Source organism: Syngnathus typhle, linkage group LG18 (assembly GCF_033458585.1).
Source record: "Syngnathus typhle isolate RoL2023-S1 ecotype Sweden linkage group LG18, RoL_Styp_1.0, whole genome shotgun sequence".
Lineage (NCBI taxonomy): Eukaryota > Metazoa > Chordata > Actinopteri > Syngnathiformes > Syngnathidae > Syngnathus > Syngnathus typhle.
Genome location: NC_083755.1, coordinates 4,022,515 through 4,039,596, shown reverse-complemented (window position 1 = coordinate 4,039,596; position 17,082 = coordinate 4,022,515). Strand labels below are relative to the sequence as shown.

Here is a 17,082-nt window from a genome sequence, read left to right as displayed (position 1 = left end):
TGGTACGCCCCGAGTGGATTCTGAGTTCCCATGGAGAGCACTGAACATTTGGCATGGTTTATTGGAAGCAGCCATTTTTCCGTCCAACTTTGGAGCCTATCTAACACGTCTTGGAAACGGTCAGCATCCTCGACGCTAGTAACTTCAGCCCAAAGTTTTAAATCATCCGCGTACAGTAAACACTCAATGTTCAGTTCTTGCGGGAGATCGTTGACATAGAGCTTGAAGAGTTCGGGTCCAAGGACCGATCCTTGTGGCACTCCACTAGACATAAGCACAGGCGCTGAGTATGCGTCGTTGACTTTCACTCGCATATAACGTCCTTCCAGAAAGTCAGCAATCCAGGATAAGATCTTCCCAGTTACACCAACCCTTTGGAGTTTAAGCAGGAGACGCATGTGAGGTACTCTGTCAAAGGCTTTGCTAAAGTCCACGAAAATGACATCAAGGCATTTACCAGCGTCGACGGCAGCTACCCACTTCTCTCTGGCTACTAAGAGATTCGATACACAGGAACGTCCTTCCTGGAAACCATGCTGAGCAGCAGTTAGCACGTCAAGCTCGTTCAGGTGATTTTGTAGAGCCCGCTTTAGTAGTTTTTCCATGACCTTACAAACGATCGAGGTCAGACATATGGGTCTGTAATTTGTCGGATCATGGCGAGCTCCTCCCTTGAATATTGGTTTGACTGTGCCGATTTTCCAGTCGACAGGTAGACGTCCGGTTTCCAAGGAAAGCTGGAGTATGTGTCGGACGGGTTCTGCAATATGCTCGACAATAGTTCTGAGGAAAGCTGGGTGCATCTCATCTGGCCCAGGAGAGGAGTCCGGCCGTAACGCCGAGTCCCGTCGTAAGCCGAGGTTCACAGCCAGCAGGGGATCGGTGGTCACCTCTAGCGGTGGTCTTTGCGAATTACAAGGACTAAACGCTACTCCGGTCAGCTGCGCGCTTCATATGCTTGTCAAAGCAGCATAGCAATGGGAAGTTCACCAACAGCGCTGTCAAGTGTTTAAATTTACTCGCAACGAACCGACTTTTTAGCAGAACAACAAACATTTATCAGGTCTACCGGCTCAGGTTAGCTTCTCAGCTCTAGTAAAAGGAGCGATGGACCCGAGAGACACGGCACCGGATTCGTGGGAGCTGGAAGAAGACGCCGAGGCCCCTGCCGCCTCGGCGGCTCTCCCGTGCGCCTTCGCCGCACTCAACGTCAACGCCAAGCCGTTTGTTCCCAACTTCAACGCCCCGGTGTTCGTGCCGAGCTCCATTCAAAGCACGCCCGCGGGAATTCCTCCATCCGACGGTAAGGTTACGCGAAAGCTAGAAAGCATTTAGGAACTTAGCCTAACTTGCTAACTATCTTGCTAACGTAGCTAAAGTTAGCCTTTCAGTCGCACGCTTGCAACACGTCGACTTCGTGTCGTCACCATTCATGACAGTTAACGTGGCCAACATAATGTGATGACGACAAATGATTATTGAAAGTGTTTTTATTTTTCTCTCCTTTAAGACACGCCTGATCAAGTTGGCAGCATGGAGGTGGCACAGACAGTCGGTATGCATCCACAATGAATGAACTCTAAAGACGGAATGTGCTTGTCGTCAGGTTACAAAAACGCATGACGTTTACACGGGCGGTGTGTAGTCAAGCACCAGGGTGCGCTGCTTCCTCCCAGCAATTTTGGAAACGCCAAACTATTCCAGAATGTTCAAGTTTCACATAGTGAGCCTTATTTGGATTGCTCGTATTGGTGAACCACAAGCACTGCCTTGTGTGAATGTAATGATGCAACGTTAGAAATAGACTTCCCATTGCACACCCGAGGATTTGGTTTTATTTCAAATCAAAACGAAAAGTTCGAACAAATGTGGGTTTTGTTTGTTCGGCAGCTCCGGTGGAGAACGGCGGCTCAGAAGCAGACATGGCAGCCGACGGAGAGACATGGGAGCAGAACGATGAGCCGGGAGGCGGCGGGGGAGGCGGCGGAAAGGAACGTCCTGGGGCGACGGGCGACTGTCAGCCCTATGGTGCCAGCCAGGAGGATGAGATGATCATGGAGGAGGAAGAGGAAGAGATGCCTGTGCCGAAAGTGGCGCCTTCCACGTCGGACGCCCCCAAGAAAGAACATGTGAATGTTGTCTTTATCGGTCATGTGGGTGCGTAACGTTAGCTTGCTGTTAGTTGGATTCAAATTGCCAGTTTAATATTATAACTATAATTTTGTTTTTATTTGGCCGTTAGATGCTGGAAAATCAACTATTGGTGGACAGATCATGTGAGGAAACATTGTGAAGTTGTCAACTTGCAGTTGATGCGCATAGGATGCATTCTGTCTGAGGGACGTGAAACTACCTACATCTTTTTTATTGCATTTTGTGCTTGTTCTTCTCAGGTATTTAACTGGAATGGTGGAAAAACGAACTTTGGAAAAATATGAAAGGGAAGCGAAAGAAAAAAACAGAGAGACATGGTGAGGGTGCATTTTTTTTCCTAATGCATAATCGTGTTTAGTTACTAATTTGATATGAAAAAAAAAAAAGCTCAAAAATGATCAAATAGATTACCATCATGAATATGTGTCTTCATTGACTATTCATGGTGGCTGCAGGTACTTGTCGTGGGCTCTGGACACAAATCAGGAGGAGCGAGACAAAGGCAAGACGGTGGAGGTGGGCAGGGCATATTTTGAGACGGAGAAAAAACATTTCACCATCCTGGATGCTCCTGGACACAAAAGCTTCGTCCCCAACATGATCGGAGGGGCGTCGCAAGCCGATCTGGCTGTCCTGGTGAGATAAACTGAAATGTTAATTGAAGTTATAGTTGCATGATGCAAATGTGGACTTTGCTTGCTCCCTGCGCTGTGTTAGGTGATCTCGGCAAGAAAGGGCGAGTTTGAGACAGGTTTTGAAAAAGGTGGACAGACCCGGGAGCACGCCATGCTGGCTAAAACGGCAGGTGTCAAGCATCTCATCGTCCTGGTCAACAAGATGGACGACCCCACTGTCAACTGGAGCCTAGACAGGTAAACACGGCGTGGCTGTGATTGATGCAGAAGGTGGGCTAGCGGTTAGCCTGGCTGGCTCTTGAGATGATTCCTATCTGCTGGCAGGTATGAAGAGTGTAAGGAAAAGCTGGTGCCATTTTTAAAGAAGGTTGGCTTCAACCCCAAAAAGGACATCTACTTTATGCCTTGCTCCGGACTCACAGGTGCCAACCTTAAGGAACCCGTCTCCGAATGTCCCTGGTACACGTAAGTGGAACTGTTTGCATGATTAGCTACTGACATTTGACTCACTGAAATTTGTTTTAAAGACCACTTTGATGTTTGCTCTCCACCAGGGGCTTGCCATTTATCCCCCATTTGGATAATTTGCCAAACTTCACCAGATCCATCAACGGTCCAGTCAGACTTCCCATCGTAGATAAGTACAAGGTGAGCAGATGAATAATTTACTTGATAAGATTCACATATTACAAATAAGATGACAACCTTACTGTAGAAAATTAACAATCCGTACAAAGGAACAGCAAGAAACTAAGAGTATGGTGTGTGTTTTAGGACATGGGTACTGTGATTCTTGGGAAGCTGGAGTCTGGAACCATCTGCAAAGCCCAGCAGTTGGTCATGATGCCAAACAGAGTGAGATGCATTCACGTTCTTGTCAAGTTGTCAGGAATATTATGTCCATTATGTCTAATTCTAACCCTATTTCCAGCACATAGTGGAAGTACTGAGCCTCCTCAGCGATGAGGTAGAGACTGACGACGCATGTCCCGGGGAGAACCTGAAGATGAGGCTCAAGGGCATCGAGGAAGAAGAGATCCTGCCCGGTTTCATCTTGTGCAGCCCCGACAACCTTTGCCACACCGGCCGCACTTTTGACGCTCAGGTGACTCATTTGATTACAATGACGAGGAGTCCTCCATTCGCGACGGTCGCAACCTTTTGAGGTTACGAACAAACTAGTAACTAATCTCCTTGAATATATCTTGAAGGAGTTGGTCCGGCAAACCTTGAGCAAGTTTTGAGTCCTCTTTCATTTCAGATTGTCATCATTGAGCACAAATCGATCATTTGTCCTGGTTACAATGCAGTCCTTCACCTCCATACTTGCATTGAAGAGGTCCAAATCTCAGTAAGTTGCCGCACAGGCTGCCTCAATGAAGCACGTGTTTTATATTCTGGCAATTTGGTTTTATCCAGCACCGTTAGATTTGTTCTATTGAGCTAACAGCAGAATATTGGTACTTTTTTAATATTTTGGTTTTACTTCCATCCCTATCACAGGCCTTAATTTGTATGGTGGACAAGAAGACTGGGGAGAAAAGTAAAACACGGCCACGCTTTGTTAAGCAGGACCAGGTTTGTATCGCCAGGTTCCGGGCGGCGGGAATCATCTGCATGGAGACTTTCAAGGACTTTCCTCAAATGGGGCGATTCACGCTCCGTGATGAAGGTAAGGACACTCCACTCGATGAGTTTGCCTTTTTTTTTTTTTTAAGTATTATTTATGAGACCTTTTTTTTCCCCCCTCCAACCAGGCAAAACCATCGCCATCGGAAAAGTGCTGAAGTTGGTGCCGGAAAAAGACTAAATGCAACAGTGGCCCAAGTTGTGTGATTGTTCTGCTTGCCACCAGAGGAGGAATGCTGCCAGGGACAACCACAACAGCGACTCCTCTCTTCACACTAAACTATGCTAAAGAGAAGAATGTCCAACAAAGGAGCAAAGAGGGGAATTAATTGCGTCAAAAGAAAATAACAAGACTGGATCAGTTTTTATGATGAACATTTGAGAGTGAGAGACAGTGTCCAGTGCTCTCATATTGAGAGCTCTGCTATGCCACTAATGTAGCTACAGTACATAGCTGAAAGCGCTGTCGGCTGGCTTTTACTATCGGGATGGATGCAGTGATAATGAGTCTGAGGAGGACAAAAACAACTACAAAATGATTTTGTCTCCTACAAAGAAAAACAACACCGATCAATTCAAATTTGAGGAATGAATTTCCAATTTTTAAGAACGAGTGTGTAAGTCCTTTGGATATTTTATTTGCTAGGTGTTGCCATGCCAACAGTTTGTTTAGGTTCTCACACTACTCTCATAAACCAAGGACGAACAAACGCTCACATAAACAAACATGCAACTGTTGCATATTCGAAGCCACATGAAAAAAATAAAATAATAATGACGCTGAGTTGAAATGTGTGGTTTTTTTTAAATATATTTTAAACTCCAAACTTTATCTTTTAATAGTTACCGTACCTTTAACCAATGATCATTTTCTATTGTAATTTAATTATTTTTATACTTTTTTTTTTTTTTAGTGATTTTGCCAGTTACAAAGGGTTTATTTCTCAAACATTTCAACCTTCTTGGGCTGTACAGTACAATAATACCAACATGTGAACCAAACTTTTGAAGATAAAACATTAAAATTAATTGAAAAGGATGAAAGTAAAGGACATATTTGCTAAAATTATAGTTAGCATAGTTTTATGATAATTCGCGTTACGTACAAATGCACGTTACGTCTTTGTCCTCGGGATTTCGTCGTAAACCGAGGAACATCTGTCAATATTTGTCGTACGAATAAAGTTTTTGTAGCATTTTGAAATATCCTGACGTCACCTACTACGCAGTACGCATGCGCGTGTGTGGGCACACGTGAAGGCAACATGGGCGACAAAGTAGTTGAACTGGACCGGTCGCAGGTAAAACTTTTAAACTAATCGTTTTTTTACCATTACTAGGTTGTTAGGTTAGATTCTCCGTTTACAAGTATGTATACAGATTTGTGATAATATTGGGCTTTCGTGTATTTGTTAGCTGCGAAGCTAACCGTCCAATGGAGGCCTCGAAAATGAGTGGCTATGTTATTATTTAACCAAGTGATTATTATCCATAGGTGAAAAAGGCCGTGCAAGCTCTACAGGCGTTCCTCAAAACCAAGTCATCGAAAAAAAAGCTTTTCACGGATGACTTTCATAAAATCAGCGTACTCTTCACCCTATGGAAGATCCCCGGGGAGGCGCAGACCATTCGGATGTAAGTGGACCCATCAGCGTGTTTTATCCACACAATGTGCAAAGATGCAAAAATGCTCTCGATTCTGCACTGCATCATTATTTGGTTTACCTATTGTAATGTCCAGTGAGTACTAAAATGCTATCATTGCAAAATAAATCTTAATTTGATGTTATTTGAAGATTTAACAGCGCTCTTTTTGTCCTCTCATCAGTCCATTGCCTCATAGCACACGCACAGACTCCGAGAATATCTGCCTCTTCACCAGAGATGAGCCGAATATGACCACAGATCAAACCGTGAGGTTTTATAAGAAATTGATGGAAGAAAGGGGAGTTAAAAATGTCTCAGAGGTAATCATATTCACTTCGTAAAGTCCTTATGGATAAATCTGGATTGACATTTAATGAGTATTCGTTATCAGATAATCCCCTACAAAGTCCTGAAGACGGAATACAAACCTTTCGAGGCTAAACTACGCCTGCTGGGGAATTTCAACATGTTTTTCGCTGACAGCCGCATTCGCCGCCGTCTGCCGTCCCATCTCGGGAAGCACTTCTATGAGAAGAAAAGGTCAGCTTTAAAAAGATTTGAGGAATTATTTTCCCAATCTTCAAAAGTTTGAGGATGACAATCTTTCCTTGTATCCAGGGAGCCACTTGCGGTGAACCTGCTGAGCAAACATCTGGCCAGAGACATCCAGAAAATGTTCATGGGCACCACTGTCAAGGTCAACAACAACGGACCCTGCAGGTTGGTTTAAAATGCTCACCCAATTTAAAATCTCTAACCATGCATTTCATTAACATAAAGGAAAATTGCATTAAATTGCCTGTAATGTGTTTTTCAGCATGGCACGTGTTGGCCACTCCGGCATGACTGCCGATGAGTTGACGGAAAACATCGAGGCGGCTGTCCAAACGATGGCGGAAAAAATACGCATGGTAAGTATAGCAACAGTGACCACCTTATAGTTTCACAAATCTTTATTTTATGTTGAGAGATTTCCACCACAGCACTCATTTTGTCTAAATGCCTGTTGTAGAAGGGACCAGTGCTGAAGATAATTCACTTAAAGAGTGAAAAATCCGTGGCCCTGCCCATCTACAATTCAAATCCGAGCCAGCTTCCGAAGCTCGACGCTACAGAGGCAGAGGTGAGGATAGATTGACGGTCAAATACTTCAGAACGTTGTGTAATAACTGTCTTGTGTGTGTGTGCATGTTGTGTTTCATCAGTCTGCTGCTGAAGGAGATCTTCCGGACACAAAACAAACCCCAGTAAAGGAGGCAAAGAAAAGGAAGGTTGAGGAAGATGATGAAGAAATTCCCCAGCTGGTCCCCATCGAGGCAGAGAACAAAAAACCTAAACGGAAGGTCAGTGTTGGACACAACCACAAAATTTCAATTGTCCAATAAGATTTCTCTCATTGATTTTTTTTTCTTCTTATTTTGTCTTGTTACAGCAAAAGAAAATCAGACCTGCTGATAAAAAACATGCAGGCAAACAGCTCAAAATGAAAACTGGCAGGGCTATGAAACCAAAAAGAAAATCTAAAATGAGATGATTTTTTTTTTTTTTCTAGACTGCACAATATATTTTAACATTGTCAATATGTTGAAGGTTTCACATCTCAGAATAAAACACTTTTGATCTTACTAAATGTGTGCGAAAAATCAATCGTGGCCCTTGACTGCTTGTTTTTGCCCATCTTGCACTAATGTCAACATTGCTCATAATGCTTTTTGACACTTTTTTTACGTTCTCCCCCAAGTGCCTCAACCTCTTTCAAGCCAATGATGTCATTTGACCTGGGTACACATAGCAGCTGTTGTATGTGGTTTCGTCTCAAGCTTGAGCAGTTGCTGCTTGTCATGGCTTTGCATCTTTTAACACCTTGCAGGTATCAATATTAAAAAAAAAAAAAAAAAAGAAACATGATGAAGATGGAGCGAGGTGACCAATCATCTGTCATGGAGTGGGTGTGTCTTGTTCATTCATCCATGGGGAGCTGTTTGGTGTGGGTGTGGTGCGAGGCCATCTGGAATTACAATGCGTCAACAGCTTTCTGGGCAACACATGACAGATGATATCGCTCTCTATCCGGAGGCGGCTGGATGATCCCGATCGTGACCGATTATGATTCAATTTGAAGCTTTTTTTATTTGTGTAGTGGACTCAATGGAAGGATATGATGAGATGGTGTTTTGTGATCACTCCGGTAGCTTGTGTCCGAATTTGGACTCGCCGGCTTCCTCGGATTGGGCCTACCTTCATAAGTCTATCATCTCCATTGTGATGGGGTCTCTGATGTCAGCCGCGGGAGTGGTTCTGTTCTTGTTGCAGTTCTGTAAGGTGGTCCAGGCGGGACCTGTTGCTTCTGGCTGTGTGTCCGTGGGACTGATATTTGTGGTGGTGGGCTTGGTTTGGATGCCGATATTGAAAGAGAAGCAGAGGCGTCGGTGTTACTACCAAGTCGCTTGACTATAATGGCATGTATTGATTAAAAAAAAAAGTATCCATTAGATTCAACCAATAGAAACGATTCATAATGTCTTTTCCAAGATCTTAAGCAGGACGGTGGATGAGGGGTTTGCACATCTGCCTCATAAAATTAACACAAGGATCGAACTCAATGCATTTCATGAAATTTATACACACCTTTGTTTTGACTTTCCTCTTTTGAGTATTGGCCCCACGCTTGCTCGGAAGTCAGACGAGTGAACCATGACGCTACAATGATGATTCAACAATTTTTTTCTTCAAGTCAGCTGGCCAGTGCGACTTGTTGATAACCACATGTGCACACTGAACTTCGACCGTTGTTACTGCAGAGTTTGTGAGAGCTACAAGGCGACTCGCAGCACACGTTGCTGCTCGGGGGATCCACATCTGGATTGATTCTGATCTTCTCAAGGATCATGTCGATGACCTCCGTGCAGATGGAAGCGGCGGTGGAGAGAAGGTACACAGGAGTGGGCCGTTGTAAGTGCTCCTTCTGGTTCGCCGTGGCTCACGACATCCTCGGCGTGCTCATCATGATGGTGGGGGTCTTCGGGGGCCTGGCCATCCACGACCTTTTCATCTACGCCGGTGGTATCGTCATCTTCCTCAGCCTCATCTGGTGGGTCTTCTGGTACTCGGGCAACATCGACGTGCCGCCTGAGGAACTGGAGGACGACGTGGGGCTCATCAAACCGAGGAATAAAGGACTCAGCCGAGTGGTGAGGCGCGTGTCCAACCAGCTTTCCAGCGGGATTCGGAACTCTCTGAGAAAGAATGGCGGTTCGACCAGAGAACCCCCGGCGGGAAAGAGAGCCCCGATCACAGAAGGGTCATCACTTTTCACGATCTATGACAGCAACATGGCCTCGTCATCAAAACAACTTGTGAGAGAGACACTGTCAATATGAACTAATCCTTGACATTGGCATCCAAACCTTCGTTGAGCCATTTCGAGCTATCTCTGTTATGTATAGAAAGAAGAAACAAAGCTTACAAATTTTGGATTTGCACCCTTGTCAAGCTGAACGAGGTTTCTTTTCATTTAGACTATTGTATACTTCACTGTTTTTTTGTCTTGATCTTGAATGTTTATTTGTATTTCCTTTGATTTCTGATTGTACCAATTTGCAAACAAAGTCATGCACTCGTCTGAAAACGTCTCGCCTGTTCAATATTTTAATCCAGCAGTGCAATTTATTGAAAGTCATTGGAAGAGTATTTTGTTGTTTTGCCATGTCTGCGACATAGAAAGATGAACAAAGATGCATTTGTAGATAATTTCCCTCATGGCACCATAGGAGATAGGTTGGGAATAACTTATTTACAGTTAAAAGCGGGTAATGATTACACAACACGGTCCAGATAAGTTCACGTGGTCTTATCTCGCTGATAAGATACCCATCTTGGACCCTTTAACAAAGTGCTCCAGAAGATAACAAGGCAAAGATCAGGCAGAGATATTATGAACCATTTTAAATGCAAAAAAAAGATAATGGGTTTTTATCATGTTCAAGTATAATATATTTATGTAACTTTTTTGGTGGTATTAAAATCTTCTGGGCGCACAGACACAAACAACCATACACACATCAACATCTAAAAGCAGTTTAGAATCTAATAAATCAAAATTTTCAGGAAATATGTTTGATTTAATCCAAACGCCCCGTTAAAATTGTTTCGTCACAAGGACTGCGAAAAACTACATTTCCCATCATCACTTAAGCGAGACCACATGACAGCTGCGTTTTATCACGTGACCCACACACGAATTGGCTCTCATTCACAGACCCGCTTCCGGTTGTCGCTACTGTTAGTTATTATCATGTAATAAAATGTTTACTTCGTGACTTCGACATTTCACTGGGGCTTTCGACAAGCAAACTTTGGCACACTCAACGCTTGCATGTCAATTCCGCGGAGGTCACTTAACTCCGGCGACTCACCACCGGTAAGGCCTCTCCACTTACCGACAGAGCATCGCTTTTCTATCCGCCGTGGGGCGGGTCAAGCTAGGCTACGGAGACAGCATGAGCCCGGTCCCTCCCTAACTAAGCCGGTGGGTGATAAACGGCACAAAAAGGAATGAATAATACCGACGGGGAAGCGTCAAGCTTGGATGTTACTACGCCTGAAGTCTTGTCGTCATAATGAACGGTAAGTTTAGCTCGTGTTTTTAAAAACAGTGTTTAACGTGTTTGGTCATTTTACACGGGTGTTTCAGCACTACTAATTAGTATAATTGCTTCCAGTTTCTACTACAAAACACCGTTTAATTTGTCAAATTTTGAAATATGTCTGTATTCCAACGCTACGGAATTTGAAGATGAACTTGCTGAAATGAAAATATATTATCATTAAATGATGTCTGAGCTATTTCTTGCTTCATTATTCCTAAACAATGTATGATGGGCCCAAAGATGACACTGCAGTTTTCTTTTTGAAAAGTATAACACAGTTTAAAATATAGCCTTTTTATTCTTGTATTTATGAGACATTGTTTTGGTGCATTACATGATACATATTTTCTCCCCAATGATGAAAAAAAAAGAAAAAAGTATGTGCTTAATACCAGCTGACCCAAGATTGTATTTCCAGTGAGGCTGTACCTATCAATTGATTATTCCATTGGTTGACTGACTAATCTGGTGAAATCTTAATAAAACTAATACATTTTTCACTGACATGTATCAGCATTTTTGCAATTACCTTTTGTCCACCAAATATTGTAACTAGTATTAATTAATCTTTCAGTGTTTTTATGTCATGAATGTATTGTTTTAACTTTTAACCATTGTTTGACAAATTTTTACTCCATGTACGCTGCTTTGCATACAGTGGTGGGTGTTTTAAAGTGCTGTATAAATGAGGTTGACTTCTCAATTAATTGATTTCATTTTGACCTATAAGAAATTAAAAAAATCAAATGCCACAAAGTCCAATTTTGCCTTTGTTCACCTTTTGTAGGCACTGTGCAAAGTGACGCCAAGCGACAGAACCTCTTGGAAAGGTTACTTGATGCTGTCAAACAGGTTAGTACAGATCACATTTCCAAAGTCTGTTGTATTTTATTTGTGTTTAGCGCTGTTGTTTTTAGAGAAATGACCCAACTAATCAAAATCTGTAAAAAAGTTTCAGACATGGTTATAGGCACTAGCAAAAGATTGACATGGTTGTTTTATTTCACACTTGGTGAAGTGGGTAGAGACATAATAATCACAAGACATTAAAAAAAGTCATTTTGCATTTGTATATCCTCTGTTGGCTAATATTATGTGGCATCATTTATCATTCATCTCTTTTCGTCCCAGTGCCAAATCCGCTTTGGAGGCAGAAAGGAGATTGCAACGGACTCGGACAGCAGGTGTGTATTTGCCACCCCCCCCCCAAATGACTATTTACAGCTTTACATCAAATTGTGTCCGAATGCACCAGTGTATTTATTAGGGCTAAACCATCCTCTCCTTGCCGCTGCAGGGTCATCTGTCTTTGCGCCCAGTTTGAGGCGGTGCTGCAGCACGGCTTGAGAAAGAGCCGAGGTCTCGCCCTCACCGCCGCCGCCCTCAAGCAGGCTGCAGGCTTCAGCAGCAAGGCTGAAGCAGGTAGAGTTGGGCAAGTGTAACAACACTAAAAAGATGAGCAGACAAATGAAAACTATTTCGAATTTGGGGTATTTTCTTTCGTGGTAATATCATTTGAATTCAGTATGTTCTTTTTTTATTTAAAGAAAGGGGCTGTCCGGACACCTTGGCAGAAGTTTCATGTGGGTTATATTTATGTACAGTACTTTTGCTTCCACTGCTCAGCCTTGTGGCTTTCTCATGAGGAAGTATGAATAATCCTCTTTTGCTTGTCGTCAACCAAGCTCGCCATTTAAGGCACCATTAGGGCCGCATAAAACTGCAGAATATTTACGAATGCACTTACTGTTAATTCCACTGTAATGGCTGCCAGCTCCTTGGTGATGATTAGCATTTCTAATGTTCGCCTGTGTTTGAACTTGAGGCTTTGCAGCTGTCTAATGAAGCCAGACCCATCACAGACGTAAATTCCACGGTGTTCTGGAGTTGTATGCTAATTATATGCAAATGAGTTGCATTGTGCCATTAGGAATCACTTGTCTGAATGTTTAAACATGTGATAAGGCACATCTTAAGTGAAGTGTATGTTAATGGCAATTATTTATTTTTCGGACTCAATCAATTCATTGATCAATTTTGCTCTTTGTGGGGTCCTAATGTCTTTTCCCCTCCATTCCAGAGTTCACCTTCTGGTTTTACGTGAAGGAGCATCTCAACCGGCACGAGCTACAACGCTTCTATACCCTCCGTCACATCTCGACCGAGCTGGGCCGGGGTCGGGCCTGGATGCGCTGTGCTCTTAATGAGCATTCATTGGAACGCTACCTGCACACACTACTCGCTGACCGACTGCGCCTCGGGTTGGTGCACCGTTGCTTTATGGGAGCATTTTTTTTCTGGATGAAAACTCCATAAACTTGTTTCTCCGAGTGTGCAGCAATAAATAGGAGATTTATGTGCGTCCTTTTTAATGCACTCTTTTGATTTGAGCCATTTGCCACTTTTTTTCTAGCACTTACTATGAAGACTGGGCCTTCATACTTGATGAAGAGAGAGCCAGTATGTTGCCTACGATGGCTGCAGGTGAGTTTGGGAATGTCATATTTCATATTCCACGTTTCCTGCCTTTGGAGCACTTAAGTACAGTTTCTGGCAAGTGAAATTCAGGAAGTCAATGAAACGAGAGCAGACATGAGTAGGGACTTTTACTCTTGTAAACCACAACAATAGGTACTTCTGCAAAATCGAATGAGCTATATTTTTTCAGATAGCCAACCCATCTTTTCAAAAATAATGGGCGACTAGACTGTCGTTCATTTTGCAGCACAAGTAACTGCTATTAAATGACTGTGTGATAATAAAATCTTTGTATTTTTAAGGATTAGTGAAATAGATTTTTTTGTGATCCATCACATTACTGCAGCATTGTGGTATTAAAGTTCTGTGACTAAAAACGAAACTAGTTCAAACCGTTTGTACTGTTTTATGGGTACTGAAGATGAATGCTCATTTTGTGCTTCCCCTTTGAACTATTGATAAGTAAGGACAAACTTTAAAATATTCATATGTTGGACTGATCTTATGCTGGCTTTTGTTTTAGCTTACTCCTTATGTTTTCACAAGTGCCGAGCAAGCGCTTTTGAGCAAGTTGAAAAGTCGCAGACGTTTTAACAAGAACATTCGGTAATGACTTGCTTTTTCCTCTCCTCCCTTCTGCAGGTTTGAACTCCATCCTCTTCGCCATCAACATAGACAACAACGACCTGAACGGTGGGCCGACAAAAGGCGGCGGCTCCACCATGACGCACCTCCTCAAAGAGTCTACGCAGGGCATCGGCAGCCTGTGGAAGGAGTCCACGCAGGGGGTCAGCAGCCTCCTCCGAGAGATCAGCACTGCCACCTCTGTGGTGCCAGGCTTCAGCCCCAGAGTGGACGGAACCTCGGACCCTCTACCCGTCCTGCCGCGCAGCACCTCTGCTGGTAAGTTTGCAAATTTGTTTACATTATCCAATAGAAAACCGTAAGATATATTGCTTGACTAAATCCTAGTCATTACGGATTTAGCCCACGTGGTTAGCGGCATGTGACTTGTCTTCTGACAGGAAATATTCATTTGCGCTCGTCTCCATCCTAACGCTGCAGCGGGTAGCGGTGTCCGCAATAAAGCGTCCAACCGTCCAGACCTTCGTGTTTGACCTCTTTTAGCTGTCTGCCCGATTCCACTCCACTGGGCCCGGCTGACACCGTTTCCCCTTAATGTGTTCTACTTAACAGCATGAGCGACGTTTAAAATTTAAACTGTGGTTGAAAAATGGTGGTTTATAATTCTTGCGAATACACAGGAGAGATTTTAGGCTCGGAACAGCAAGTGTTTTTGTACAGTTTTTTTTTAAACTAAGAAGTTCCAGAAGTTTGGGAATGACCCAAATGTTTGTAAAAATGTCTTCAATGAGGCCCTTTTGTCTTTTCCCACCTAGATTCTGGGCTAAGGAAGGAGCGGCGGAGGAAAAAGAAAATCACCAACATCATTTCCTTTGACGACGATCTGGAGGCAGGGTATGAGGAGGAGGGCGACAACGATTTCCCCAAGATTGGCGGAATTAGCAAAGTTCAGGCCGATCCCGTTCAAAGCAGCGTGGAGGAAGGCATCGATCTCCTGGAGCCGTCGTTCCAAGAGTCACCCTCTCACAACGGGCTGGATGACATCGCTACACTGACTTGGGTGGGCTCGCCCCATCACTCTCGTACGCCACCCTTGCCTACGCCTCCTTTGCCAGACCGAAAGAGCATCGATAATGAGGAGGAAGATGAAGACGAGGAGGATGAGGAGGAAAAATACAAGGGCAGAGCTCAAATCCAGGAGGATCAGAGAAGCAGTGACCAGTGAGTTGTATTACTTGAGATGAATAGGACGCCAAGAAAGCTCACCCCCAGCTTGACTGAGTTCCAAATGTTTCTTTAGGATGGTGGTTGGAAGTCTGTCCAGCGTGTCCCCGTGGAGCCCAGTGCAGGTACTGATGGACCGCAGCAGCTCGGACATCCTCATCCCCCTCAGTCCCACCACCCCACAGCCAGGTATTGTACCTAAGTGCTTATTTATGGCTAGTTTTGAAATTGAACATTTGTGCCACAACGCTACAGGCCCCACAAAATGACATCTTGTTTTGATTTCAGTCAACTCCGTGGAGGACGCGGCAGCCTTTCCCCCTCAGTGCGCGTCATCGGGTCCAGTGGAAGACTGCGTTATCCGCGAATCGCAGCCGCCACTGAAGTAAGCATCTGCTCTGCTGTATGTTAGTGCGAAGATGGAGTCTCGACACTTATTATAAGCCACTTTAGCCATCTCCATTCGCAATATTGACGCATTGATGTATTTCAGTACAGAGTCCAGTCCACTGGTGCTGTCGGTTCCGCTCAGTGCTACACTGCCAACATCTGCTCTGCCAGAGTCCATGACAGTTGGTGAGTATTTCTATCATTCTGTCGGTCAGCGCTTGCTCATCCCGTCTGCCATGTGAGCAAGCCTTCCGATCGTGTTTGTTCCAAGGCTCTCAAGCCAAAGATTGTTGTTACAAAAAATATCAAGTGAATTGGATTTGTTATTTTGCCCATTTATTAGTTAGCAGTATCGTTTTGCTACACTGAGATTTGGCGTCGCTCCAATAGCAAGAACATTGGACAGTATTGAAGACACTGATACATTTTTTTAATAAAGTGGAGGCATCGTTGTTGAAATGGTAAGTCTAAATAGATTTTCATGACCTTAAAGTTTCTTTCCGGTCGTTTTAATGAATATTCCAGATTTCGATGCCAACTTTTCAGTTTAATAGAAAAACATTATTCAGAAACAATAGAACAGTTCCAATAGTTTCCCATACGTTGTCTGGATTATTTTCTTGAATTAACATTGTGCAACATTATCATAGAAGAAATTTCTGGAACAAATTTAAACATCTCCATTTTTTTCCCCCTTACATTAGTTATCATGCTACAACAAATGTTATGAAACATTAAAAAGAAACATGTGGTCATGAAAATGCAATCTCTAAAATTTTACCCTTCAGTGCAATTCATTTATGTTAAAAAATACATTACGGAAAGAAATTCCCATATTCCCAAGGTGTTTTGTCCACCTGGTGGCACTGCTGGTCCAGTGAATAGGTCATTGACAGAGCCCAATGGCTTTCAACACATCCTTGAGAGCAATGTCAATGAATGGAGTGAAATCAAAGTTTGGGAGGAAAAAAATTATTCACATCTCACTTGTTTGATGGAATTTTACTCTTAGTAAATGCTGAAGAGACCAAGTCAAAGTGTTTAATTGAAGTAGAACTATTCTGAGTTTGTTTACTTTTGTGATGTGCTTAAAAATGGTGCAGCACCAACCACCACTAAGGTAGACTGCCAAGTAAACTGCAATTGCACTCCAATTTAATTCATTACACTGTCACAGGACAAAAAAAAAAAAAAAAAACGATTGCTCCCATTTCGATGTGACCACTTGTTGTCCGTAAAAAAAGGAACAAGACTGTGTACACAATATCTCAGTTGAATCACTTTTTTTGGTCTTGCATCAAATTTAATTGCATTAGTGTGCCGTTTGATACACACCTTGTGAGGGGGCGACTTATACTCAGGAGCGACTTATATACATATATATGTTCTTTTTCACTTTTTTGGGCATTTTATGGCTGGTGCGACTTATACTCCGGTGCGACTTATAGTCCGAGAATTACGGTATACGGACAAGCAGAAGCATTCATTTCCTCTCCCTCGCCAGCAATGTTGTATGTTAAGTCCCCTCTGTGAAGACCAAGGGTAGTCTGGCTCGACACAAGTCCCTAATGGATCGTCTGTGGCACCCACTGTGAATACGTGGTCGTACTAAAGGTTACTTTTATTTCTGGCTCACTGATGTCGAGCTGTATAGACGCTCCCCACGTCCATTTTTTTCCCCTTTTCTTCTT

The 17,082-nt window shown here is 43.3% G+C and overlaps 4 protein-coding genes across 11 annotated transcripts in view; all 4 read left to right on the top strand.

Moving 5' to 3' along the window:
* Positions 1 to 1,107: 1,107 nt before the first annotated feature.
* Positions 1,108 to 5,202, top strand: gspt1 (G1 to S phase transition 1). The gene is made up of 14 exons (XM_061264393.1): positions 1,108 to 1,303; positions 1,511 to 1,555; positions 1,891 to 2,157; positions 2,243 to 2,276; positions 2,394 to 2,471; positions 2,610 to 2,790; positions 2,872 to 3,026; positions 3,114 to 3,254; positions 3,344 to 3,437; positions 3,564 to 3,644; positions 3,721 to 3,894; positions 4,051 to 4,140; positions 4,293 to 4,461; positions 4,547 to 5,202. Exons 1-14 carry the CDS (start codon positions 1,108 to 1,110, stop codon positions 4,597 to 4,599), a joined length of 1,758 nt encoding a protein of 585 aa, XP_061120377.1. The 3' UTR covers positions 4,600 to 5,202.
* Positions 5,203 to 5,620: 418 nt separating this feature from the next.
* On the top strand, positions 5,621 to 7,695 carry rsl1d1 (ribosomal L1 domain containing 1). Its single transcript, XM_061264416.1, has 9 exons — positions 5,621 to 5,719; positions 5,914 to 6,053; positions 6,247 to 6,385; positions 6,457 to 6,605; positions 6,684 to 6,785; positions 6,883 to 6,976; positions 7,078 to 7,188; positions 7,271 to 7,408; positions 7,498 to 7,695. Exons 1-9 carry the CDS (start codon positions 5,684 to 5,686, stop codon positions 7,597 to 7,599), a joined length of 1,011 nt encoding a protein of 336 aa, XP_061120400.1. The 5' UTR covers positions 5,621 to 5,683; the 3' UTR covers positions 7,600 to 7,695.
* Positions 7,696 to 8,531: 836 nt separating this feature from the next.
* On the top strand, positions 8,532 to 9,686 carry LOC133142834 (transmembrane protein 238-like). The gene has a single exon (XM_061264425.1). The coding sequence runs from the start codon at positions 8,954 to 8,956 to the stop codon at positions 9,443 to 9,445; it is 492 nt and encodes a 163-aa protein (XP_061120409.1). The 5' UTR covers positions 8,532 to 8,953; the 3' UTR covers positions 9,446 to 9,686.
* Positions 9,687 to 10,291: 605 nt separating this feature from the next.
* Positions 10,292 to 17,082, top strand: part of snx29 (sorting nexin 29) — an 81,682-nt gene continuing 74,891 nt past the window's right edge. For 7 of the 8 annotated variants that reach the window (XR_009710285.1, XR_009710283.1, XR_009710281.1 and 4 more), the window contains exons 1-11: positions 10,292 to 10,691; positions 11,502 to 11,566; positions 11,846 to 11,898; positions 12,012 to 12,136; positions 12,795 to 12,975; positions 13,128 to 13,198; positions 13,835 to 14,095; positions 14,593 to 14,998; positions 15,078 to 15,190; positions 15,290 to 15,386; positions 15,495 to 15,577. Coding sequence is in view for 2 of the 8 variants with exons in the window: in XM_061264382.1 (XP_061120366.1) it covers positions 10,685 to 10,691; positions 11,502 to 11,566; positions 11,846 to 11,898; positions 12,012 to 12,136; positions 12,795 to 12,975; positions 13,128 to 13,198; positions 13,835 to 14,095; positions 14,593 to 14,998; positions 15,078 to 15,190; positions 15,290 to 15,386; positions 15,495 to 15,577 (1,462 nt within the window). In the remaining 6 variants the exon portion in view is untranslated. Of the gene's footprint in view, positions 10,692 to 11,501; positions 11,567 to 11,845; positions 11,899 to 12,011; positions 12,137 to 12,261; positions 12,298 to 12,794; positions 12,976 to 13,127; positions 13,199 to 13,834; positions 14,096 to 14,592; positions 14,999 to 15,077; positions 15,191 to 15,289; positions 15,387 to 15,494; positions 15,578 to 17,082 lie in introns of those variants that run through there. The other variant, XM_061264383.1, reaches the window with a different exon arrangement.